The sequence below is a fragment of the Salvia splendens genome, chromosome 16, assembly GCF_004379255.2.
Source record: "Salvia splendens isolate huo1 chromosome 16, SspV2, whole genome shotgun sequence".
NCBI lineage: Eukaryota > Viridiplantae > Streptophyta > Magnoliopsida > Lamiales > Lamiaceae > Salvia > Salvia splendens.
In genome coordinates this window covers 6622142-6647242 of record NC_056047.1, presented here as the reverse complement: position 1 = coordinate 6647242, position 25101 = coordinate 6622142, and the positions used below count along the sequence as shown (strand labels likewise).

The window sequence follows — 25101 nt, the reverse complement described above, 5'->3', positions numbered from 1 at the left end:
TTTTACTATTTACCATGGTAATTAATCTACAGCATATGCTTTAATCCTCGAGTGCAGAATCTTCAGTTGTCCAAAAAAATATGCTAATCTTGCCAAATTGTGTGGAAAATTTGAATGTAGGAAGCAATGGGGACTGATTTGAGATCTGTGGTGGAGACGGCGGGAAGTTTATCAACCTCTGACCATAAATCAGTGGCCTCGATCACCTTGTTTGTCACGCTCCTCTGCGCATGTATTGTGATCGGTCATCTATTGGAGGAAAGTCGTTGGATAAATGAATCAATCACTGCCCTTATAATTGTGAGTATTTATCTTCTGTACATTTGCTCTGTGCTTCATGTGGAGACTGTCTGTGATTCAGATAACATATTTTAGTGATTATGTGTATCTTTGATCCTTTAAATGGTTACTAGCAACTCAATTGACAGGGTTTGGGAACTGGAGTTGTGATTTTACTACTAAGTGGAGGGAAAAACACACACCTTTTTGTGTTCAGCGAAGATCTTTTCTTCATTTATCTCCTTCCTCCAATCATCTTCAATGCTGGGTAAGATTTTTCTACTATATGAGCACAAGTTTACTTAGTTGTGTGCCTCTTTAGTTTTTTTAGTCCAATTGATTGACAGTTTAGTTTAACTTTGTCTGTTTTTTAAAACTAATGATTGCTTTGCAGTCTAGGAGTTATTATCTTTTGTTGTGTGTGTTGTGTGTTTGTCATTATTATCCTGTGAAACAACTATATCAAGATAATACAGTTAAGCCAGGAGTAATTTGGCAAGTATGGAGGCACTCGGAAACAGTTAATCTGAACCAGGATTTGACTGCTAACATGAAATGAAGATCAAGAAGTCATTTTGATTTGGGACATGTAAATAGACGTCTAGCTCTCATGTTTTATGCACACAAATGCTGGACTCTATAGAACCTCCTTTTTATAAACATCACACTGTTTATGCGTTTTTTGAAATTATGAAAATTGTGCATGGATGATTTCCTAATTGAAGTGCACATCTTCCTCACACAAGATATGTGCAGAGCACACGTTTCACCCCCTAAATAGGTGGCTAAAGGTTTCCTAACTCAAGCTTTGTTCCTGTGTTGATTTTCATAAGTAGTAGTAAAGTGAATATAAGAGAATAAGAGCAAAATAACATACAAACTGGAAGCCGTTTTCATTCTATCTATTGTACATCTATATATTAGGGACGCTTTAAATTATTAACCACAGAGTATATTTTGAGCGCGCTTCATTACTCAATTTAAAAATCAGGTTCCAGGTTAAGAAGAAACAATTCTTCCGCAATTTTGCCACTATAATGATGTTTGGAGCAATTGGTACACTGGTATCTTTCACAATCATATCACTAGGTATGGCAATCTACCTTTTATATATCTCAGTTATGCTTATTTATTGCCACAAAGACTATTCTTGCCTATTGACATATCATTCTATGCTATCCTGTGTTTCTCATGATGCAAATTGTCATTTAGTACTGCCTTTTACTTTCTTTTCTTTTGTATTGTTTGAACTAAATTTTTTTAACCTGAAAACGGAAGGCCACGTGTGTGTGCAGTTTATTGCAGTGCTCTTCCAATGTTACAGGCTAACAATGCTATTTTCAGATGAAATCATACATTAAAATTACAACTTATTGAAAATCAGTTCACATTGTACTTGTTTTGTATTTTATACATCTTGAGGGAGGGTTCTTGTTTCGCGTGAGGAAACGTATGAAGTGGATAGAGATAATGAAAAGATAGGGGAGAACAGGGCTAGCTTGTGCTGGAAAATAGAACTATTATCTTCTAAATAATTTTTCCTTGTTGTTTATCCGTGAAAATGTGAATTTACTCTAATCTTATATGTTATGGCAGGTGCCATTTCCATCCTTGGGGAAATGGATCTTGGTCTTGATATTGGGGATTATCTTGGTAAGACCTCTCCTTTTCCTTTTGTCCCTCTAGTGCGTACACACACATTTAAATATTTTTGTTCATCTCTGCTTTTAACCGCCTTTTGCTTTTCCAGCAATCGGAGCTATTTTTGCTGCAACAGATTCTGTTTGTACATTGCAGGTTTAGTTTGTGTCTTTGTTTGTTTGCTGTTGAAATTTTAATTGAAAAAATTGTTTATGGGCTGAAGCAGCATGGTTGTGATGTTTACAGGTGCTATGTCAGGATGAGACTCCACTACTTTACAGTCTAGTGTTTGGAGAAGGCGTTGTAAATGATGCAACATCGGTCGTGCTTTTCAACGCAATCCAGGATTTTGACCTTACTCATATCAATTCAACTATAGCTTTGCAGCTGATTGGGAATTTTATTTATTTATTCATCTCAAGCACTGTGTTGGGAGTTTTCGTGAGTTACTCTTTCCTTTTCTTATTTTCCGGTGAGGGGGGTGGATGTGTGAATTCATTTTATCTTCCGAAATGTTACCATTTACTACATGTTGCTTAACATCCTGTTCTCACTGCAGCTTGGACTGCTCAGCGCATATATCATAAAGAAGCTTTATTTTGGAAGGTTGGTGACAGGAGCAATAGTGGCCTTTGTCTCGTATAAATTATGTCTGACAGTTGTTAAATTGCTACTTCACAAGAGCTTACATAATTTACAAAGACTTCTAAGAAACTGAATTCTCACAGCTAATTTGCATTATGAATAAAAAATTAACTTAAGTACTCTGATCAACTGCAGGCACTCAACTGATCGTGAGGTAGCGATCATGATGCTCATGGCTTACCTATCATACATGTCGGCAGAAGTAAGTTTTTTGCTGCTTATGAGGTTTAACTTAGTAGTGACTATATAGAGTTCTACATTCCAGAATTAAGGGATTAAACTTTCTGTATAACATGAGAGTCGTCTTGCAGTTATTCTATTTAAGCGGGATCCTGACCGTCTTCTTTTGTGGGATTGTAATGTCACATTACACCTGGCATAATGTGACTCAGAACTCGAGAGTTACAACTAAGTACAATACCACCTTAAACTTTTGAGACCGTTCGGTCAAATCTTTCTTTTGCTGCTTCCAGTCCTCTTTGCTTCATGTTTTCTACTTATCAAAGTACATCTTAAACCATAATGCAGACACACCTTTGCAACAATGTCATTTGTTGCTGAGACATTCATATTTCTGTATGTTGGCATAGATACTCTGGACATCGAGAAGTGGAGGGTTGTAAGTGACAGGTAACTATTACACATCATACCATTTTCCCGATCCATAAGTTTTCTGTACCATCACTTCATCGCATTCCATTTTTCAGCCCAAGAACCTCAGTCGAAGTCAGTGCAATTATACTTGGTCTGATCTTGGTTGGAAGAGCAGCCTTTGTTTTTCCTTTGTCATTTTTGTCCAACTTCAACAAGTCGGAGCGTGAGAAAATCGGCTTTCATCAGCAAGTACGAACTCTATAATCTTCATTCCAACTATGGAAGATTTTTTATCTACTTCCCTCTGCATTGTTTCACCTACCTTGATTGCAGATTACCATATGGTGGGCTGGACTTATGCGAGGTGCTGTATCTATGGCTCTTGCTTACAACCAGGTAAAATCCTCTGCTCCATCATGTTTGTAATTTTGCTGCTTTGTATATGAGTCCCAGTCATTACTGGTATGACCGTCTTACACAATATCCCCCTTGCAACAAACATCTACTGCACCGGCACCAGTCCATGTCTTATTAACCCCACTTTTTCTTCATCCCGCACAGTTTACCAGGGCAGGCCACACTCAGTTACGCGGCAATGCCATCATGATCACCAGCACCATAACGGTCGTGCTCTTCAGCACCGTGGTAAGACATCTTAAAAACTACTCCTATTGTGGCATGAGTGTTTAACAGCACTGCAACGAATTCTCAGCATTCAGTTCATTGATGGAGGGATTTGCTTATTCATTGGCACGAAATTCGAATAAATTAGAGATCTGGAGAAAGAATGGCTTGCCCCTGTGTGTGTGACTAATTATCTAGACTGATGTAGGTTTGTGGGTTGATCACAAAACCACTGGTGAGATTGTTGATGCCGTCATCAAAAGAGCTCAACATATCAATGTATTCAGAGCCTGGCACGCCCAAGTCCTTCACCGTGCCGCTTCTTGCCAGTCAGGATTCGGTTTCCGAGCTCTTCAACGGAACCGGGCTGGTGACTGGCGCGGATGGAGTCCAGGAGCCTGCAGTCCGCCCGAGCGGCCTGCGCATGCTTCTCACGACGCCCACTCGCACCGTCCACTACTATTGGAGGAAATTCGACGATGCCTTCATGCGCCCCGTCTTTGGTGGCCGCGGCTTCGTCCCCTACGTGCCGGGCTCCCCGACCGAACAAAGCGTGCATCAGTGGCCTGCAGTAGAAGCCAAGAACTAATCATGACTTCCAAAATTCAAGTTTTCTGCTTTTCTTGTTTTCATTATTAAGCTTATATATATTTGGCCTCTAGATTAGTGCAGACTTCAAGCAAAGAGAGAGAGAGGTTTTCAAATTGTCTGGTTTTACATAAGCACCAGATTTTGGTGTGTATTTTTTTTGTTAGCAAGGCTCTGTGTATCTGGTCTTGCTATTTAACTAGCTATGTAATATGTATAGCATGTTGTAATTGTTGTTATTTGTATATTGTAACTTCTCCGGAATAATAATGGAAGCTTAAATTATGTCAGTTAATTTATGATTATGTTTTTGTCATAGAAAATTATGTAAGTTGTTAGTGGACAGGTATCGTGTGTTTTACTAGCTTTTATTACAGACTATTTACTACTCCTATGTTTTGGATTAATCACATTTTCAAACCCAACCTTCCATAGATGAGACATAAATCACGTAAAAAATTTGCCCAAAAATTGAAATAATAGTAAACATTACTAGGTTATTTTATAAGTCTTCAATGCTATGATCCAAGGTCAAATATGTTAATGGTTACAGCTGAAGCAATGTTATAAGTAGGTGGGTACAATTGCTCTTAAATTGATCAAGAAAAAGAGGGTTATAAACAAAATATTTTAGCTCGAATAGCATCAAGTCAATAAAGGATTAATTAAAAAGTTTCTTATGACTTAGTTATCAAATATCTTTTGTTTTGCTTTTCTATTTGATATAAGATTTAGATCCTTAAAAAACGTCTTCATTTATTTAAATCATTACTTCTCACAATGTAAGTTTATACTTAAAAAAGACACTTATTTTGTGTCGCATAAAAACTTAGAATGTCCGATATTAATTCTAATTTGAGAAAACTCAATCCTTTTTTTTATTATCGATCAACAATTATCAAGAAAATTCATGCACGTTAACTTAGTTTTTTCGTAAACCATTGTGCCATGAAACTGGGAAATTATAATTGTGTTCAAATTCAGTTCCCATTTTTAACAAATATAATTATAGTTGTGGTAAAACATGGTAAGGTATTTGAAAAGCTTGTAAAAACTCAAAAATGACAAACTAAGAATAAAACATTACAACGATTTAAATAAAAATTACGGAGTATATATTTTTCAAAATTTTGATAATAATACTTCTGTGGTGATAATATTTGTGTTAGTTTACAAAGCGATAAGCATGAATGCTAAATATTTTAGTATATTTTGTTCTTCCCTGATTATAGTATACAAAAATATTGATATTTATCTTAATATCTAAACTAGATTTGGATGGCGATTTGACAAAATTAAGAGTGTGGTCCAGCCATGGGAGTTTAGCTCAAGACTCAAAGAGATTAAAACTTTTTTTTTATATCATTTTTTGTACACATTTTCTTTATATACGTACTTAAATCTGAAATATTTGTAGTACTCCCTATTTATAGGATTTATTTCTACTACATGCAATCTTATGCAAGAAAACTATTTGATCTTAAATAGTACTATTTCCCTTTTTCATTTCTAATTAATTCCGAGTTGTAAGATTTTGAGTGCTACAAAAACAATAAAAAATTACTACTTATTAACGAAAAATGAAAAATATAAGTATAATTTAAATCCTCTAGAAACAAACATCAAAATGGTAAATCAGCCAAAATGAGAAATTTAAAAAGAAATTTAAAAAATCAGAAAAATCATATGGCGACGTGCTTATTGAGCACGTTGCTGTTATTACCCTCATCTATTAAGTGTTTTAAACCGGATCAGACTAATCAACCACGACACTGAGCATTCCCAAGCTTGATTCAGATATTTAAACCGCTTTACATTGGGCCGACTCTGCCTTCCTCTCTCTTACTCCTCATTTCCCCTTTCTCATATGAACGGAATCAAAAAATAGATTAATGGTCACACCGATTGAATTATAAATCAATAATTTCATCAATTTATTTTTAAATATTTAGATCTAATGGTGTCTCTGTCATGTGATTTTTTTACTAGAACGATAGTAAAACACTTCTATTATCAAGTTTTTCAATAAGAGAAATTGAGGTTTGAATCCTAAATTTAAATACTAAAGCCTACATCATTTGGTGCTATGAAAACTTCTATAATCAAGTTTAGACAAATTAAATTAGGACTTAAGACTTTTTTATGGACCTTTATGGTGGGTAGCCAACCAATGGCCGCTAATCTTTTTTTTTTAATATTGTCATTAATTATTCATAATGGTATTTTTAATAAGTTTTTCTTTAGTTTGTTATAATCCGTAGGTGATAGAGCTATTTTCTCTCGAGTTTATACCTATAAAGACAAGTTTAATAAACAATTGAATAAAAAATATTAACGTAGAAAACTAGTAATTGTGCCATTTTCGGTTTTCGTCAAATAAAAAACAAAAAAACCATTTTTTTTCAAAGACTCCATGAAAACCGCATTCAATTTCGATACAAGCAATGAAAAAAATTGGTAGTAACAAAAACTCAAGAAAAAAGTGGCTATAAATGTGCGCAGAAATCTTCACACTCGAGACATTCACACTCTTCGTGCTCTCCGCCACCATTTCTTCTTTCCTCTTCTCAAATTTTCAGATCCATTTCATTTTTCCTCTTCCTTTTCATCCCATGGCTTCTTTCACTGCTTCCTCTGTTTCCATCTCCTCCGCCTTTTGCTCCTTCAACCAAACCCAGGTTTGTTCGTTGATTTGTTTCTAGCTTTGCCATATCGTTTTTTTTTGAATTTATTGGATTTTTTGTAGTTCTGCATTGTAGATGATTCTGATTTTTATGATCTCTAGTTATGATTCGTGCTTACAGAATTGGTATGATTTTATTTTTAAATTTCCAGTGGAGTATGGTTTTGTGAGGCTTTGTGTATTCAGGGGTTTTAGTGATATCAATTGGAATACAAAATTTGATTGATGTTTAAAAATCTCATCTTTTTGATGGATCGTGGGTTATGTATTTGATTCAATTATAAGTATCTATATTGTTTTCTTTAGTTGTATTTGTTGATTATGTTTCAAAAATCGAATCTTTTCATTAGGTCACCGGATTTGAATAACGCTCATGGTTTTAATATAGTATGACTTCATTTCCTGATTAATGTTGAAGTTTTATATTTTATTTTGGGTCTCTGAGTATAAACTGTATTTCAAGCTCATATTCATTATCAAGAAATATTTGATCTCGTTTGGTATCGAATGCACTAACAATGTTGTGAATTATGTTTTCTGCTAAAAATATCGAAGAACTCACTAAAGCCTCCTAATAAAAAGCGAAGTCTTTACAAGAATTTGCAAAGTTTTAGTTTGTTTTGATTTGCAGCTGTAGTTTCATTTTAGATTATTGAATTCAACATAAATAAACTGTTAAAATGAAAATTTTGAATTCAACATAAATACACACCTTCTAATTGTGTGTTTTTCATCTTAAGCAGGGTTCTAATTTGAGGAAGGCGTCAGTTTCCTTCAGCGGAAAGAGCTTCCCTTCTCAGAGGCTTCCATTGCCTCGTTTCCAAATTTCCTGCGCGGTATAACTCTTGTAGCCTCGTCCCCTTTACCTGCATTGGTTGTTTGGTTGAAGTTCTCACATTATGCTTCATCGAGTAGTGTTGATTTAGATACTTTGATAAAGAATTGAGAATTACTAAATAAACAAAAATTAGCTTTTGCACCATTAAGATGCAATAAACTTTGAGATGTCTTGAAAACTGAGTACAGTTCTTGATTGTTTGTACCATTAAGCAGGCCAAACCTGACACAGTCAATAAAGTGGTTGAAATCGTGAAGAAGCAATTGGCTCTTCCTGATGATCGACAGGTCTCTGGAGACTCGAAGTTTCAAGTGCTTGGTGCTGATTCTCTTGACACGGTAATACTTCCCCAATTATGGCCGTATTGTGGAATATGTGGTATACTTACTGTTTGCTTCCTTCCTAACTGCGTATTGCAGCAATCTTAATGCGAATTGTTATACAGAGTCATTACTTAATCAATGCTGTGATCTAATGTTGTCTAATTGAATAGCATATATCTATTGTGTTAATATTTATTAAATTAATCTAATAAGGTCTCTCTTTTTGTTTACTTTTCTGAATCATCTTTATACTTTCACTGTTGAACTTGCTTTTGTATAGCTTAAGGAACTTTAACATAAAAGATAAGAATAGGATTTGAATTTGATGCAAGAATCTAACTTTCAGATGATTAAAGTATAGGTGTATGCATTTTTCACTTATTTGCTAATACTAATTTCTCATGAATATGAAGGTCTCTTTCGGGCAGTATATTTTGCTCAAATTATAGTCCTTGTGCAGTTGCAAATCATATACACGTTATACTCTCGTACCATTATTACCTTGGTAAACGTAAATCTGTAGCCACTGATAAATAATGTTTCGCCATATAGGTGGAGATTGTGATGGGACTGGAGGAGGAGTTTGGGATATGCGTTGAGGAAGAGAGTGCTCAGAGCATCACTACCGTTCAAGAAGCAGCAGATCTCATCGAGGAACTCCTGGAGAAGAAATGATGAACGACGGCTTCATCTCTTGTAGGTTTGTGCTTGGTACGAGGTAGTACTTGGTTAGAGAGGGGAAAAACGCGATAATCTATCCAGCTTTTATTGTGCTTGCTTTATTTCATCAAAATGAACTGGCTTGCTTTCATTTGCAGCTACCGTCATTTTTTTTTTCTTCGACTTGCTTCCAATGGAACGATGTTTAGTATCATCTGAATGCAATCTTATTATTACAAAAGATTTAATTTTTCTTCTCTCATTTCTGAGTATAGTAGGAGTATATCTATTTCCTGTCACTTCATGAAAATCAAGTCAAGCATAAAATCAAATAAGAGAGACAATGGGTGGCTCCAGCTAGCATTTTTACAATTAGCCTTTTAACTGGAATGCACACAACCAATTTCCCCCTTTCTGTCTTTCAAACTAACTGTACAACCTCAGCCTTCAATTTCATTAAACCGATCAACGATATATGCTACTCGATGAAATACACAATAGAACCAACGAGAATATGCTGCACTTGATGAAATATGCGACAGAACCAACGAGTTTTAGCTACACTCGATGAACTACATCATTTTACGCGGCACTCACATGCATACGTGCAAATGATCAAGCAACCTGAATCACTATATCCACTGTTATTGTTTGAAGCAAACCTGGTAAAGTTGATATACAAATGCATCCACACAGAGCTGCATATATTCATCTTTCTCTTTTGCAAGTCTATCCATAGCTCATAGGAATCTTGCACTGCACAAAAAGAGTTCCCTTCAGGACTTGGTTTCCCTGCTCAATAAGGGAAAAACTCAGAAACCATTTACTCCTATACTTTTCAAATTTTGGATAATACTATTAGACTTTATTTACAAAGCAATGAGCATGAATGCTAAATTTTTTATTATATTTTGTAGTATTAGAGTTTATTTTGATATTTATCTTAATAGTAAGTAGTATCTGAATTAGATTTTAATGGCGATTTGACAAAATTAAGAGTGTGGTGGCGGTTAGCTCAAGAGATTAACTTTTTTGTTATTATCTCCTTTTTGCTTATTGTCTTTACATATTTTCTTTGGATATGCACTTTAATCTTACTCCATGTAACATAATAAGAGTCACACTTCACATTTACCATAATTGGTAAATAAATTTCATATTCCACTTACTCACATTTTATTATAAAACTAATATAAAAAATGGACATCATATTACAGTTACTTTTCCAACCCACTATTATTTACATTTCATAAAACTCGTGTTCACACCAAATATGACTTGTACTGTGAGATTGAGGGACTATTTCATAAAACTCGTTTTAACACCAAATATGACTTGTATTGTGGAATTGAGGGACTATTAAAACTCAGTGTTCACACCAATGCTACCGTCACACCTTTCTTCCTCCTCTCCTTCAGTTGAACCCAATGTGCATTCCTTCTCCACCACTCATCGAAAACCCTAAAATCTTGTGCGCGATTTCCACCCATTGCAGCGTCGAATTTTGTATAGCTTAATTTTACGCCACCAACGGAATCACATACATTTCTAGCATTGTAGATATCTTAATTACTTTAGCAAAAGAAGGAAGGTGTAGTCCATTTTTGTTGCAATTGCTCGTTTTCAATAGCCAATCGACGAAGGGGAAATTGCAAAGTGCATTTAGTTCTTACTTGAAAAGATGGGAAATACAAAGGGCTTATGTTGCACAAGAAAGAATTAAAAAAATAATTGCGAAACTCTATGATTACTTAATCTATAAAATGTGGGAGAGGAAATTGTATTTGAGAAGAGATGGAAGAAGACGAACAAAACTGGAGAAGAAAGAAAATAATTTATACTGCATAATTAAGGTCATCCACAACGCTGTTCCTATACCGTTTCTATACCGTTCCTTAAACCACTATTTGAGGGCCCCACTGTACTTTTTTACTCCATTCCTTAACTAAGGAACGGAACCTGCAACCCTCCGTTCCTTAACCGTTCCTTAAATTACTATTCATTCAATTTCATTTTTTTTAATTTCCAACCCAATTCAATTTAAATAAACACACTTTATTAAAAAACAAACACACTTTATTAAAAAAACACAACATTAAAAAAATTACAACTTAAACTTAAAAAAATAAAAAGCACACAATTAAAATCCTAAAAAAATAAAAGTACACAATTTTAATAATTTCATCAGCCAAATTTTGCCCAAATGTGCTCAATTAGATCATGTTGGAGTTGGGTGTGGGCACTAGAGTCGCGTGTCCTTGCACGAATAGATAACCATTCTTGTATAGACGGATGCGCTCCACTTCGAGGCGGACTACTTGCGGTTGAGCTTCCGGGGGATTCGTCGTCGATCTTCTTCAAGTGATTGTTGCAATATTTGACGCATTTGTTCAAAAGGATCCATTAGTTTGATTAAATTTGGGAGAAGGAAACGAGAGTTGATTTGAGATGAAAATTGGGGTGGAAATAGAGAGGAATAGATGTGTGTTTGTGATTGAAATGAGTATGAAATAGGAGTATTTATAGAGTAAATAAATAAAAAAAAATAAAAAAAAATATAAAACGGATATAAAAAAACGGTCACATTACCGTTGCAAAATTTTTTTTTTATTAAATTCGTATTTTTTTTTAAAAAAAATTGAATTATTGCGTCTCCGGGACAAGCCCACTCGCGGGGCAGCGAGTGGGCTTCACGCGTCGAATGGGAGGCCGCCACGTCGCCTAGGCGCGTGGCGGAACGTTTCGTTCCGCGTTCCTCCGGAACGGAACGCGGCACGGCATAGGAACGGGGGTGGCACGGAATGGCGACGGAACGCACGCTGCAACGCGTGCCGCCGCGGAACCGTTCCGCCGGAACGGCATAGGAACCGCAACGGCACAGCGTTGCGGGTGCCCTAACACCCCCAATTCGACAGCCATGGCGGCAGTTTGTCAAACACACTTGTACGGCGAATTTTCGAAAGAGTGTCGATTAGCAATGCTGAAAACGAAAGTGAAAATCGAATAGGAAGAGACGATATTGAAAGAGAGAGAAATGGAAAACGTACCTATCTATATTAAGTAAATTGCAGAATTCCAAACAAACCAACTAAAAAACAGGACTCTACTCTACTAATAATGAATCACTCATATATATTTTATAGTATTTTTTAAGGAAATGAATCACTTATATAATTACTTATTATGTTAGTACTATTTTATAAGAGAAGGTGAGGTTTGACGCCTACATTTATAAATCAAAAGGCTACATCATTTGAATATTAAGTTTATTAGGACTTAGATTTTATGGACCTTAATGGTGGGTAGCCAACCTAATCCTTAAGTTATTAGTAACTATTAATTCAAACAAAAATGTTTTGGAGACATAATGTCTAAGACATAATGAGGTTAAAGTAGTCATTTTAGATTATTTTATATTTTTATTTAAATAAATATTTTGTACATATACCATACTACCCTTGTGCATATAAAAACATTTTTTTATATTTAAGAATTACTTGCTTAGGAAAGTTGTGTGTATTTATATGGATGGCTTGATTTAAGCAAATTGTACTCAAATTGTATGAAGTATATTAAATACTCCAATGATGCTAAGTCACGATTTTAAAAAAATATAATTTTAAATAATGAATTTAAACTTTATTTAAATAATACATTATAAAATTATATTTTTTAAATTATAAACTCATAGGTACTAAATAGATTTAACACTCAATCTTAATTTTATCATTACAAAACATTATTGAATCTATAATTTATATGTATAAAATTAATAAATCAATTTAATTGCTTGAGTTCTTAGAGCATCAAAATTAAGATTTGAAATTTATACATGTTTTAATTTATTAATGGACAAAATGTTAGGGAACAACAATTTAAATTTTTATACTAGAATTAAATTGTTAGATAGTGTCAAAATAATTTAATTAAGTAATAATTTCTATAGCTAAAATAATTTAGCTATAGAAATTTAATAGTCATATTTCACAATTAAAAATTTTCATTTTTCATGCACAACCCTTTCTTTCATGAGATCATTACAAGTAAAAAATTAAGTATCTATACATACATCTATTTACTACTAGTATTTTAAAATTTAGAATTTTAAACATTATTAATAACAAAAAAATAATTGGACGTGAATGACTATTACTATTTCGTTGGACGATAACACTAAGAAACTAAGTATATATGCATGTAGTCATTTTGATGAGAATGACTATTACTATTTCGATGGATGATAACAATTAGAAATTAAGTGCATATACACATGTAATTATTTTTATGACTTAGAATTTTAATAATTATTTAATACTAATAAAATAATTTGATGCGAATGACGATTACTATTTCGTTGGACGATAACACTAAGAAATTAAGTATGTATATGCATGTAGTCATTTTAATGACTTAGAATTTTAAAAATTATTTAATATTACTAATAAAATAATTTGATGAGAATGACGATTACTATTTCGTTGGACGATAACACTAACAAATTAAGTATGTATATGCATGTAGTCATTTTTATGACTTAGAATTTTAACAATTATTTAATATTACTAATAAAATAATTTGATGAGAATGACTATTACTATTTCGTTTGACGATAACACTAAGAAACTAAGTATGTATATGCATGTAGTCATTTTTACGACTTAGAATTTTAACAATTATTTAATACTAATAAAATAATTTGATGCAAATGACTATTACTACTATTTAGTTGGACGATAACACTAAGAAATTGAGTATCTATATGCATGTACTCATTTTTATGACTTTAAATTTTAATAATTATTTAATACTACTAATAACATAATTTGATGTGAGTGCTATTACCGTTTCGTTGGATGATAACACTTAGAAATTAAGTATATATATACATGTAGCCGTTTTTATGACTTATAATTTTAATAATTTTTTAATACTAATAAATAATTTTTAAAAAAATACAAGAATTTTTAATTTTTGAAACGTTATAAAGTTAATTTTCTAAGCATAATTTTATAGAGTCGAAGTCTAACTAGTAGTTGTCAGTCAAAATATAAAAAAAATATTACATGTGATAAAAGCTAAGAAAATTAATACAAAAATACAAAAGATAACGCAAACAAATGATTCATCATAATAACTACTACTATTATTTAATCATACAATTCAAATTTGAATTAGAAATTTAACAAAAAAAAATAATAAAACCGGCTGTGAAAGTATAACATAAAAAAAGAAAATAACTCGTAATTAAATTATCAACTGATTAGATAAAAATTTATTTGTAAAAATAATAATATATGAAGTTATCAAATTATTTTATTATTAAATAGTAATAATTTAGTATGTATTTTGATAATTAATACTATAGTAACTAATTTATAATCTAAATTCATGATTTTTAAATAAATAATCTAGTATAAAATTAACATGAAAAAATGATATGTAAACATATAAAAAGTTTCGAGGTTTATCTCTAATCATATCAATAAATATGCATTTAGATAAAGATATTTAATTTGATTTAATATTCCTTAAATATATTTGTATCCATTTAATATGATATTGGGTAAACTAGTCATAATAAAAAATATATCTATGTCAAAAGGCCATAAGGGTATTATGTCTCTAAATCACTATCCTAATTCAAAATGCCACCGTGATTAATAAAACGAACGCACGCACGCATTTTAATTGCTCAAAATTTCTTCAAAACAAATTTTTAAGTAGGAGTAGTACTAAAAAACAAAATAAATTTGAAAAAAATATGCAATAAAACAAAAAACTCAAGAAAAAAGTGCCTATAAAACAGAAGCAGAAATGTGGTCAGTCGAGAGAGACAATCACACTCTTCGTGCTCTCCGCCATCTTCTCTTCTTTCCTATTGTCAAATTTTCAGATCTGTTTCATTTTTTCTGTTCCCTTTGATCCCATGGCTTCTTTCACTGCTTCCTCTGTTTCTATCTCCTCCGCCTTTTGCTCCTTCAACCAAACCCAGGTTTGTTCTTTAATTTACTTGTAGCTTTGCCTATCTTTTTTTTTTTTTAATTTTATTGGGTTTTTGTAGTTATGCATTTTAGATTTTTAGATAATTCTGATTTATTATGATCTCTATGTTATGATTCGTGCCGTAAAAGAATTCTGATTTTATTTTTAATTTTCTCCACTAAACCATGGTTTTGTGAGGCCTTATATTCAGGGGTTTTAGTGATAGCAATTATCAAATTTTGATTGATGTTAAAAATCTCATCCTTTTGATGGATCCTGACTTATGTATTTCTGCGATCATAAATCTTTATTCTTTTCTTTAGTATTTGTTGATACTATGTTTTAAAATCGAACCTTTTCACTATCGGATTTGAATAACGATTTACTTTATTTCCTGATTAATGTTGAGGTTTTATATTGTATTTTGGGTCACCGAGGAGTATATTTCAAGCTGCTATTCTTGCATGTTGATCTGATAATCAAGATATATTTGATCCTATTTGGTGTCTAATGCACTAACAATGTTGTGAAATGTGAATTATGTTTCTGCTAAAAATATCGGAGAACTATCGGATTTGAATAACGATTTACTTTATTTCCTGATTAATGTTGAGGTTTTATATTGTATTTTGGGTCACCGAGGAGTATATTTCAAGCTGCTATTCTTGCATGTTGATCTGATAATCAAGATATATTTGATCCTATTTGGTGTCTAATGCACTAACAATGTTGTGAAATGTGAATTATGTTTCTGCTAAAAATATCTGAGAACTTACCAAAACCTCCTAGTAAAAAAGGGGAGTCTTTACAAGAATGATGCACAGTTTTAGTTTGTTTTGATTTGCAGCTGTCGTTTCATTTTAGATTGTTGAAATCAATATAAATACACTGTTAAAAATGAAAATTTTGAATTCAACATAAGTACACCTTCTAATTGTGTGTTTTTCATCTTAAGCAGGGTTCTAATTTGAGGAAGGCGTCAGTTTCCTTCAGCGGAAAGAGCTTCCCTTCTCAGAGGCTTCCGTTGCCTCGTTTCCGAATTTCCTGCGCGGTATAATTCTTGTAGCTTCGACCCCTTACCTGCATTGGTTGATTGGTTGAGGTTCTCACATTATGCTTCATCGAGTAGTGTTGTGATTTAGATACTTTAATAAAGAATTGAGAAATGCTAAATGACAAAAGATTAGCTTTTGCATCATTAAGATGCAATAAACTTTGAGATGTCTTGCAAATTGAGTATTGTCCTTGATTGTTCCATTGAGCAGGCCAAACCTGAGACAGTCAATAAAGTGGTTGAAATCGTGAAGAAGCAATTGGCTCTTCCTGATGATCGACAGGTCTCTGGAGACTCTAAGTTTCAAGTGCTTGGTGCTGATTCTCTTGACACGGTAATACTTCTCCAATTATTGCTGTATTGTGGTATAATTAGTGTTTGCCTCGTTCATAATTGCTGGATGCTAAATTTGTTTTATTAAACAGTGTCATTACTTGATCAATACAATGCTGTGATATAATGCTGTCTTGTGTTTATTGTTAATTGAACGAAGATAATTAGGTCTCTCTTTTTGTATACTTTTCTGAATCGATCTTTATGCTTTTACTCTTGAACTTTCTTTTGCAAGTAAAATATATGCTTTTGTTTTACATATGGGCCTAACTTTAACATAAAAGATAAGAATATGGATTCAAATTTGATGCAATAATCTAACTTTAAGATGATTAAAGCATAGCTATGCATTTTTCTTTATTTTCTAATACTAATTTCTCATGAATATGAAGCCCTTTTTCGGGTATGGCTTGTCTGAATCGTAATTATAGTCCTTGTGCAGTTACAAATCATATAAACGCTACAATCTCGAAATAGTCTTACCTTGGTAAATCTCTAGCCACTGATGAATAATGTTTCACCATGTAGGTGGAGATTGTGATGGGACTGGAGGAGGAGTTTGGGATATGCGTTGAGGAAGAGAGTGCTCAGAGCATCACGACCGTTCAAGAAGCAGCAGATCTCATCGAGGACCTGCTGGAGAAGAAATGATGAACGGCAGCTTCATCTCTCGTAGGTTTGTGCTTGGTACGAGGTACTTGGTTAGAGAGGGGAAATAACGCAATAATCTATCCAGCTTTTATTGTGCCTGCTTTATTTAATCAAAATGAACTGGCTGTTTTCGTTTGCAGTTGTCTGTTTTTTTTTGTTCGACCTGCTTCCGATGGAACGATGTTTAGTATCATCTGAATGCAATCTTATTTATTGGGAAAGTTCCAATATTTCTTCTCTCATTTCTGAATATTGTACATATATCTATTTCCTGCCACTTCATGAATAATCAACTCAAACATGAAATCAAATAAGATAGAATGGCTCTCATCACAATGGGTGGCTCCAGCTAGCATTTTCACATTTACCTAACTGGAAAACACACAAGCAATTTCCCCCTTTTTCTCTGTCGAACAAACTGTCAAACTGAAACCCCAGTCTTCAATTTCATTAAACGGATCAACGATTTGTGCACCACTCGATGAAATGCGCGAAAGAACCAACGATTTAAAGCTACACTCGATTAATTAACTACATCATCTTACGCGGTCCATTTGAATCCCGATACACTCACAAGCACACGTGCAAAATGTTCAAGCAGCCTAAATCACTAGTTCCTATGTTTGTGCTTGAAGTGAGTAGGTCGAGAAATACTAGACAAGAACTCAACCTTCAACTTCATAATTCATTGAATTGATGCACACAAGAATCTTGGGTGCATCATTCCATGAAGTTGAAGGCCAAGAATAATGAAGTTGAAGTTGATTTGCTTGTGCTTGAAATGGAATTGTGACTAAAATTCAATAAATATTAATCAAGAACCCCAAACATATATATTAAGTACAATTACGAAGAACTAAATACCTCTTACAATGATCAAATAAAGTAGTAATCCAAAAGCTCCCAACACTCGGACTCCAACTTGAGGCACTGCTAATGAATCTTGCAATGGGCCGGAAGGCCCGAAGGCTGTGTCGAGGCCAGTCGAGCCCGTTATATCGGGGTTAGGAGGGCTGTGGGTGGAGGGGATTGTCGGCTCGACTGCTCCGGTTGGAGGGGTGGCACCGCCAGCGCCAGTGGAAGGGAGGAGAGGAGCAATATCAGGTGGCAATCCTGTGTATGGAGACAATGCCGAAGTGGATGAGACAATGAAGGTTGTGGTGATGGCTGCTGCAAGAAAGTTTAAAGAAGACATTTTGAACTTGTAATGATGGTGGAAAGAAGATGATCACACTTATATGAGATGTGTTTGTTTTTTGTTTTGTTTGGGGGTTTGATGGTTTAAAAAATGAAGAGGATGTGAAATCAATATAGGATAAAGTGTCACGAGAATTTGTGATCATTGGGGAATTGATGAATATATGTAATAAGTGGGAATGCATGTGGTGGACAGGTAGGGGAAATTTCAAAATTGAAGTTGTTTGTGAGTGAATTTAGCATTGGCATATTTAGATTCTTCTTTATTTTTATTGTTGGGAATGCTTGATTGGCGCTTGATATATTTCAGTAAAACTTGCCTAGTGATTAAAGTAAATTTTTTTATAAATTTAGAGAAACAAATGTACTTTGTTTATTTATTATGTGATTGGTGATAGTAACTTTTACAATTACACAATTATTTTCCTACTAAGAAAATAAAAAAATAAAAATTCTAAGATGTCCTTAGCTGAAATGATGTTTCCTTTTGAAACAATTACTGTACTTTTATTCGTGGCAATTATGTAAAGGCAACAAAAACAGGTTGTCAACAACTCCATCAAAAAAGATGAGGAAGACGAAGTGTTATTTTGTCATTAAGTGCAAACTTTGAATCAACTTAACTTTATCTGATTAAAATTTGATTCTTTTTCTCATTCAATAGATTTGCTGTTGCACAATAATGATAGTATAAGAATGAAATACTTGATTTTTGTTAGACAAAGAAAATAAGAAAATGAGAGAGAGGGTGCGTGGTGATATGGTGTTGAATTCAACACATACCATTATGATACAAATTATAAAAAGGATAGTGTAATACAATTAAATGCATAAAATGAACTCTAACCATCTCTCTCTGCAAGATGCACCTTCAGTATATATGTAGGTTGTGTCGATCCTGCTTGTAGTAAAAAACCACTTTGCTGTCTGAAAAAGATCGAAATCGATTCAGGTAAAACCTTTCGATAGCAAGTTACAGAGAGAATGTATGTGAAGAATACGAACCTCTGCAGCTAGGAGCTAGCGATGGATCCTCTGCAACTCCTGTTCGACTTGGATGGAGGCATTGGAAATACCTTTTATGCTAGAGCCCTTAAGATTAGAAACAATTGCTTCGGTTTTTGCCAACTCTGACGTGCTGATGGATAGTATCATCGAGTGTAACATGTACTGTCGACAAGAGAAACCAAGAGCGTGCAGAATTCGCTCCAGCACCAGCTCGGAGATGCTGCCATGGAGCCCACCCTCGAGTAATGCAGAGGCTTTGAAGAGATTCATGAGGAAGTTCATGGTTGTTTCTCTTGGAGCTGCTTTGAACAGCAAAACCAAACACTCCGAGGCTAAACCTGCAGCATTGGCCTCAGAGGATTTACTCAGTTCGAGAAGGGCTCCTACATTGCTGGAAAAGTCTGTTATATCTTTTATGCCATCAGCACTGCTCTCACTCGAACCTTCATATAAAAGCGAGGGCTGTTTTGAGTAGACGAACCCCGGCCTGGAGTTTACAGAGCGTAAGAGGAATGCCCTGCACAGACCTAGTGTTGGCTCGATGAAATCTTCCATCTCCTTGGCTAATACGAATTCCAAAAGATTTCCAATCTTCCTGACAACTTTTAATTGAGAGATCATCTTTGTTTCTAGTTCTGGGGCAGATGCTAGAGCCAGACACAGCATCACATTGCTCACATTTATAGTTGAGAAATCACCCAGCAGTGATTCGAAACATTGAGAGACAGCTTTCATGTGAAGAATGTCGCAGATTTTTATGTAGTTGGACTCGAGGAGCATCACAAGCAGTTTCTGAGCATACATGGGAATGGGGTCTTCATCCTCAATCAGAGATGGGTATAGTGGGAGGAAGTGAACATTAGATACAGACTTTAAATCTTCTGCCCTTTGTTCATCCTCCACTGTTTCACTTAGGAATAGAACCATCACATCAAAGAATATCTTCAAGCATAAGAACCGAGCATCCCCATCTTTGTTTCCCTTGTAGAGAGCAGCTAGGCTGGGAAGGATCTGGCAGATGAAGACGACAGGGTTACCATTGATTGCTGTTGACTCCTCCGATATTGATTCCAAAACTCGCAGAAGAGTTATTTGGAAGTCATCCCTGCCCTGAAAGCAATAATGAATAAGATGTTATCACGCGAATCCTGATTACTCATAGAGAATCGTAAGAGCACCCAAGTTTTACATCCTATTTACTTGAAAGTATTCGACATGGCTTCGGAACATATAATTCAAGGAATTTCACCATACATTACAATTTATCTTAAATGATGCACGGCTTCTTCATAGTTTTTCTAACGACAGCATGTTCAAATAAAGTTATTGTAGGCAACATGAAAGGGAAGAAGTTGATATCCAGAAAAATAACAGCAACATTTTTTCAGTTGTATACCTGGAATGGTGATTCTGTCAGTTTAAGCAGATTCGCAACAAGTAGCAAAACCTGCGGAGTGATCACTGAATTCCTGAATGAAGAGCTCCCAAGAAGATGGAGAACCACAGGAAAGAAGTGAATACTGTTCTTTGGAGAACTTCGACTGCTGAGACCAGGAATCAGCCCTTGACGCCTGCCTCCCATAAGCTGTTGAATATCCACTGTTATTGTTTCAAGCAAACCTGGTAACGTTGATACCACAGCATACACAAATGCATCCAGACAGTGCTGCATATATTTCTCTTTCTCTTTTGCAAGTCTATCCATAGCTGATAGGAATCTTGCATTGCAGAAAAAGAGTGGGAGACATCTCTTCCCATGCTTACAAAGTAGAGCCACAAAGAGGAGAGCCTTTCCCTTAAGGACTTCGTTTCCCTGCTCAATAAGAGACATAAGATTTGAAACAATATTTTTGTCTTCCATTAAGGGAAAAAGGAGACGCCCTATATTTGTCAGAAACTGGCTTCCAATCATAGCCATGTTTAGAAGATTTAAGCAGATCTGCTGCTCACGTTGATTTCCCTTGAAAAGACTAGAACCAATATCCTTCAGTGGAACTTTCTCAATAACCTGTTGAATGCTGGGTGGGCTGAAGCGAGCCAGACGTATCAAACATGACCCAGCAGTAAGTTTCATACTTTCTTGTTTTCCTGGAGCCTTGTATATATAACAGAGGTTGCTAATTACATCTTGGCTGTTGAAACGAGTAGCCCAATAACCTCCATGACTCGAGATGTTCTCTATTGTTCTTAAAGCATAAAGCTGGGTAAGATCATCCTCTCCTTTCCGTAAGACAGATGATATCAAAGATATCAATGAATTTGGCACCTGAATAACATTGGAAAGCATATCAGAGAAAATAATAAATAGGAGGTCAATATGTTCCGAAAATAGTAAAAGAAGCTAACCTGCCAGCTAGAAGGTGGTCTGCTGTCTTTCGCTGGAGATTCCTGAGGAATATTGTCCTTTGTAGGATCACTTAGAGTAGATATGTAAAATAGCAACTCACCCAGAGCTGCCATGGAAAATCTCCTCACTTTTTCCTGTCTGTCTCTCAAACCATCTGTTAGAGCACCTAAAATTCCAGAATTTGCTAAATCATCTCCAATGAAGGTAGAATGGCGAATAAATAAGCCTATAAGTGAAGACAGCTGCACGCGCAAGGTCAAAGCCTTAGATTGCCTCAGCATTTTAAGAAGAAGTAACATTATTGGCCCATTGGTCAAAATATTGGCAGTATCAGCATTGGTGCTCAACATCTCGAGGTACCTAAGCACATTTTGCTTCTCACCATTGACATTCCCATTCATGACACTTATAATCCTGTTATACATAACATCCAATTTATCCTTGGGCATTTTTGTAAAATCAGCTGGGGGAATAGCATGGAAGGGAAGGGAAGGCATTACATCCAATCCCTTATCAATTTTTCTGCTAGGCATTACTGGCCTAACTGAGAGATCAGATGGATGCCACAGCACCTCAGAGAGGTCTGAAGTGGATTTGGCTGCATCAAAATCAAGGACACACCCGGATACATCTTTAATCCTTGGTGTCTTCAGGTGGGGACTAGCACTGGTTGGTGTGGATACTACTGGGCTCACATCCATGTCTGAAGATGATTCCTGCTCTTCTGCTCTTGAGCTATCAAGCAACGGAGTCTCAACAACATTTGACCCTTCAGACTGGACTATCATGTTGTCCGTCTCTTCAACTTTTCCCTCATGCTTTCGAGGAGTTGATAAATTATCTTCACCGGTGGGTGATTCATTCTCAGATACATCAGCTTCGTCATGTCCATCGTCTTCTGTGCTCTCATTGAAATCAAGTTCCATGTCATTGTTTTCAATTTTAATTTCTGCATCATTCTTGGAGCTATTAGGTAATGGCCTTCGGTAATTCTCTTTCTCATTTTCCCTATGCAGGTTAGATCTTGCAATTCTTGAAAGACGCATGAGATTTACACCACCTATATTATTTGAACCATCTTTCTGCTTTCCATCAGGTACTTTGCCAGAAAGTTTGGCTTGAACTTTACGGCCACTATGCATACCTTTAGTCGGTGTCTCTTCTCCTTTCGCAGCAGCACTGAGATTCTGGTCATGCTTGCTAGGAATTCTTGAATCTTTTCCATAAGTTCTTGTAGGAGTCTTGTTTCGAAGAGGTCTATCCCCGTTGCGCTCTGTAAGATGTGGTTCAGAAGAAAGCTCAATCATGTTATCAAAAGCAGGCTGAGGAGGTAATGTCAATGAAACAAATTTTGTCCTCCAAAAAGCATGATTGCAAAGTTCAGGCCACTGTATTCTTTCAGCTGGATCTTTGATCAAGAGGGAATTTATCAAATTTACAAATGGACGGGTTGGAGATTCAGGAAGAGGAGGATGTGCCTCCAAAAGAATCGATTTCGCCAATTGAGTGAATTCCTTGTCAATAAATGGAGGTCTGCCAGTATAACACTCATATAGCACACAACCAAGAGCCCAGAAATCAGAAGCATATGAATGAACCCCTCCATCTTGGAACAACTCAGGTGACATGTAGCAAGGAGTTCCACGTTTTGCTTGGGGTAGCTAGGCATGCAATTAAAACAAATAATCAAGTCGGGAAACAGGAAACAACTCCATTCAGTAAATCAATTCGTCGATCAGATAATCCTACTTCCAATTTGCAAAACAGTATTAACTAGAAAACCCACCTGGGAGGTCATGGATATGTCGCTCAGTTTTCTTGCTAATCCAAAGTCGCACAGCTGAGCATAAAAATATTTAACAGGATCGTATTAGAATTGTTCAGAGCAATCACAAAGATCAACATGGACGGAGGAAAACAATACCTTCGTCTTTCCATTTTCATCCAAAAGAATGTTTGATGGTTTTAAGTCACAGTAAATGATTCCCTTTGAATGCAAGTACCTGTTGGTGAGGCCAGCAATATTTCAAAAACAAATCTAGTTGCCATAGTTAAGAAAAAAAGTTTTAGGTAATTGGATTCTTACTGCAGCGCTCCAACGAGGCCATAAGCCAAGTCATGTATAGACTCTTCAGGAAGCTTGCCATCCTGCCATGAAACTTAGTTGTTAAATGAATCAGGAGAGTAAAAAATTCCAAAGGAATAATTAGGAGTTGATAAATGAATATCAACACAAAGAGGTCCAATACATAAGATGTAACACTGAAACACAGAGGTAAACTGATAGATGGACATAACATTAGGTGAGAGAACGAATTCCTAAGAAAGTCATCTTGGCATGCCATCATCGCAACCTTCCTTCACACTTTCGGGAGGACATACCATCTTGTTATTGTATTGTAAAAGTAGCAAGGATAAGGCAATAAAAGACAGAACGGTAGCAAGGATAAGGCAATAAAAGACAGAACGGGATTTAACTCACAATAATATGGACAGCTTAATGATTTTAGGTCCTAATATCAAAATAAAATATTGCAGTGTAAATTGATGCAGGCAACTAGTTGATACACGCGAACAGTTATAACAATTAATCACCTGTTGCAATAAAGTCATCAAATCTCCTCCAACACAATACTCCAGAACTAACCACAAATGAGCTGATGTCTCGTACCTACAATGTCAGGTGACAAGAATAAAGAGTGAAAATGAAAGTAAAGCAATGTCTAATGCCATTCATACTAATTGATCAAACCTCATTAGCAAGTGCAAGTGAACTACGAGTCTAGTTCTCAATGGACACACTTACCATGAGTAGAACTTTAGCACATTAGAATGATCTAGAGTGTGAAGGATCCTCACCTGTAAATTGAAAATAATAGCAAAATTGAATCATACAGAAATCCAGTACTGAACTACTTACAAAAAAGTAGCATGCACGTTCATCAATGAGTTCTTCCAACATCACGAATGTCTCCGTGATAGACTACTCCAGAAAAAATCCGAGTATCGTTTGCGACATTCTAGGCAATTAAATGCATTCAATTTCGCAGAACCCGGTCGCATGTTTCAGAAATAAAGTCTTGAATAAACACATTTACACAGAGGTGAATAATCCATGGGCTACACATTAAATCCAGAGCTCTATGGTACTAATAGCATAATTTGGCCATTCAAATCACCCAAAATTGAATAAAAATTGCGAACAAAACAAAACTGTTGGTGGAAATGCTTACTTCCTGAAGAACCTTGCTCCGATGAGATTTATCAACGCTCTTGATGGCAAAATACTCAATAGTCTTCTTCTTTCTTCCCTTGTAGACAGTCTGCAACAAAGTGATTTCGGATAAATACACGAATTTTTTTGTTCTTTTCCCTCACAGCTGAGGTTAGAGTTGAATTAGGATTACCGAATATTTGCCGCGGCCGATGGCTTCGTAAATGTGGTAGTGATTCATGCTTGGCCTTCTTCAAATCTGTGCGACAATCAACACTTTCTGTGTGAGGTATGTGTGTGTGAAAGAGAGAGACACACAGAGCGGGTGATGAGAGTTGCTGAAATTCAAATTTGGGGAAATAGAAAAAAAGCAGTGGGCCTTTGCCTTTAGCCAAACGGTGCCAACAATATTATTATAAAGTTTTAATATCTGCATTTTA

At 35.2% G+C, this 25101-nt stretch overlaps 4 protein-coding genes across 6 annotated transcripts in view; 3 read left to right on the top strand and 1 right to left on the bottom strand.

Moving 5' to 3' along the window:
- The window catches only part of LOC121772386 (sodium/hydrogen exchanger 2-like), a 5447-nt gene extending 783 nt beyond the window's left edge, over positions 1-4664 (top strand). Inside the window, exons 2-15 of one of the 3 annotated variants that reach the window (XM_042169468.1) lie at positions 121-300; positions 429-547; positions 1271-1368; positions 1876-1932; positions 2030-2076; positions 2167-2361; positions 2480-2526; positions 2701-2767; positions 2877-2977; positions 3094-3195; positions 3273-3408; positions 3493-3555; positions 3721-3804; positions 3992-4664. In XM_042169468.1, the coding sequence (XP_042025402.1) occupies positions 127-300; positions 429-547; positions 1271-1368; positions 1876-1932; positions 2030-2076; positions 2167-2361; positions 2480-2526; positions 2701-2767; positions 2877-2977; positions 3094-3195; positions 3273-3408; positions 3493-3555; positions 3721-3804; positions 3992-4372 (1671 nt within the window). In that variant the 5' untranslated portion in view covers positions 121-126 and the 3' untranslated portion in view covers positions 4373-4664. Of the gene's footprint in view, positions 1-120; positions 301-428; positions 548-1270; positions 1369-1875; positions 1933-2029; positions 2077-2166; positions 2362-2479; positions 2527-2700; positions 2768-2876; positions 2978-3093; positions 3196-3272; positions 3409-3492; positions 3556-3720; positions 3805-3871; positions 3959-3981 lie in introns of those variants that run through there. The other 2 variants (XM_042169467.1, XM_042169469.1) reach the window with 2 other exon arrangements.
- Positions 4665-6815: 2151 nt separating this feature from the next.
- LOC121772691 (acyl carrier protein 1, chloroplastic-like) lies at positions 6816-9123 on the top strand. Its single transcript, XM_042169885.1, has 4 exons — positions 6816-7049; positions 7798-7890; positions 8108-8230; positions 8768-9123. The coding sequence occupies exons 1-4, from the start codon at positions 6864-6866 to the stop codon at positions 8888-8890; spliced, it is 525 nt and encodes a 174-aa protein (XP_042025819.1). The 5' UTR covers positions 6816-6863; the 3' UTR covers positions 8891-9123.
- A 5561-nt stretch (positions 9124-14684) lies between these two features.
- Positions 14685-17116, top strand: LOC121772721 (acyl carrier protein 1, chloroplastic-like). Its single transcript, XM_042169919.1, has 4 exons — positions 14685-14867; positions 15816-15908; positions 16123-16245; positions 16773-17116. The coding sequence occupies exons 1-4, from the start codon at positions 14802-14804 to the stop codon at positions 16893-16895; spliced, it is 405 nt and encodes a 134-aa protein (XP_042025853.1). The 5' UTR covers positions 14685-14801; the 3' UTR covers positions 16896-17116.
- Positions 17117-18764: 1648 nt separating this feature from the next.
- Positions 18765-25026, bottom strand: LOC121770054 (serine/threonine-protein kinase RUNKEL-like). Its single transcript, XM_042166852.1, has 11 exons — positions 24855-25026; positions 24681-24770; positions 24254-24306; positions 24043-24118; positions 23534-23595; positions 23372-23450; positions 23234-23287; positions 21447-23108; positions 20497-21366; positions 19098-20210; positions 18765-19019 (listed from the first exon to the last, which is right to left on the bottom strand). Exons 1-10 carry the CDS (start codon positions 24900-24902, stop codon positions 19113-19115), a joined length of 4092 nt encoding a protein of 1363 aa, XP_042022786.1. The 5' UTR covers positions 24903-25026; the 3' UTR covers positions 18765-19019; positions 19098-19112.
- Positions 25027-25101: the final 75 nt, after the last annotated feature.

Coding starts and splice junctions, on each gene's coding strand:
- LOC121770054 (XM_042166852.1), bottom strand. CDS start 24,902: ATGAATCACTACCACATTTACGAAGCCATCGGCCGCGGCAAATATTCG. Junction 24,771..24,854: donor TCGGCCGCGGCAAATATTCG/GTAATCCTAATT, acceptor ACTTTGTTGCAG/ACTGTCTACAAGGGAAGAAA. Junction 23,451..23,533: donor GGCCTCGTTGGAGCGCTGCA/GTAAGAATCCAA, acceptor CCTCACCAACAG/GTACTTGCATTCAAAGGGAA.
- LOC121772721 (XM_042169919.1), top strand. CDS start 14,802: ATGGCTTCTTTCACTGCTTCCTCTGTTTCTATCTCCTCCGCCTTTTGC. Junction 15,909..16,122: donor GTTTCCGAATTTCCTGCGCG/GTATAATTCTTG, acceptor TCCATTGAGCAG/GCCAAACCTGAGACAGTCAA. Junction 16,246..16,772: donor GTGCTGATTCTCTTGACACG/GTAATACTTCTC, acceptor TTCACCATGTAG/GTGGAGATTGTGATGGGACT.
- LOC121772691 (XM_042169885.1), top strand. CDS start 6,864: ATGTGCGCAGAAATCTTCACACTCGAGACATTCACACTCTTCGTGCTC. Junction 7,050..7,797: donor GCTCCTTCAACCAAACCCAG/GTTTGTTCGTTG, acceptor CATCTTAAGCAG/GGTTCTAATTTGAGGAAGGC. Junction 8,231..8,767: donor GTGCTGATTCTCTTGACACG/GTAATACTTCCC, acceptor TTCGCCATATAG/GTGGAGATTGTGATGGGACT.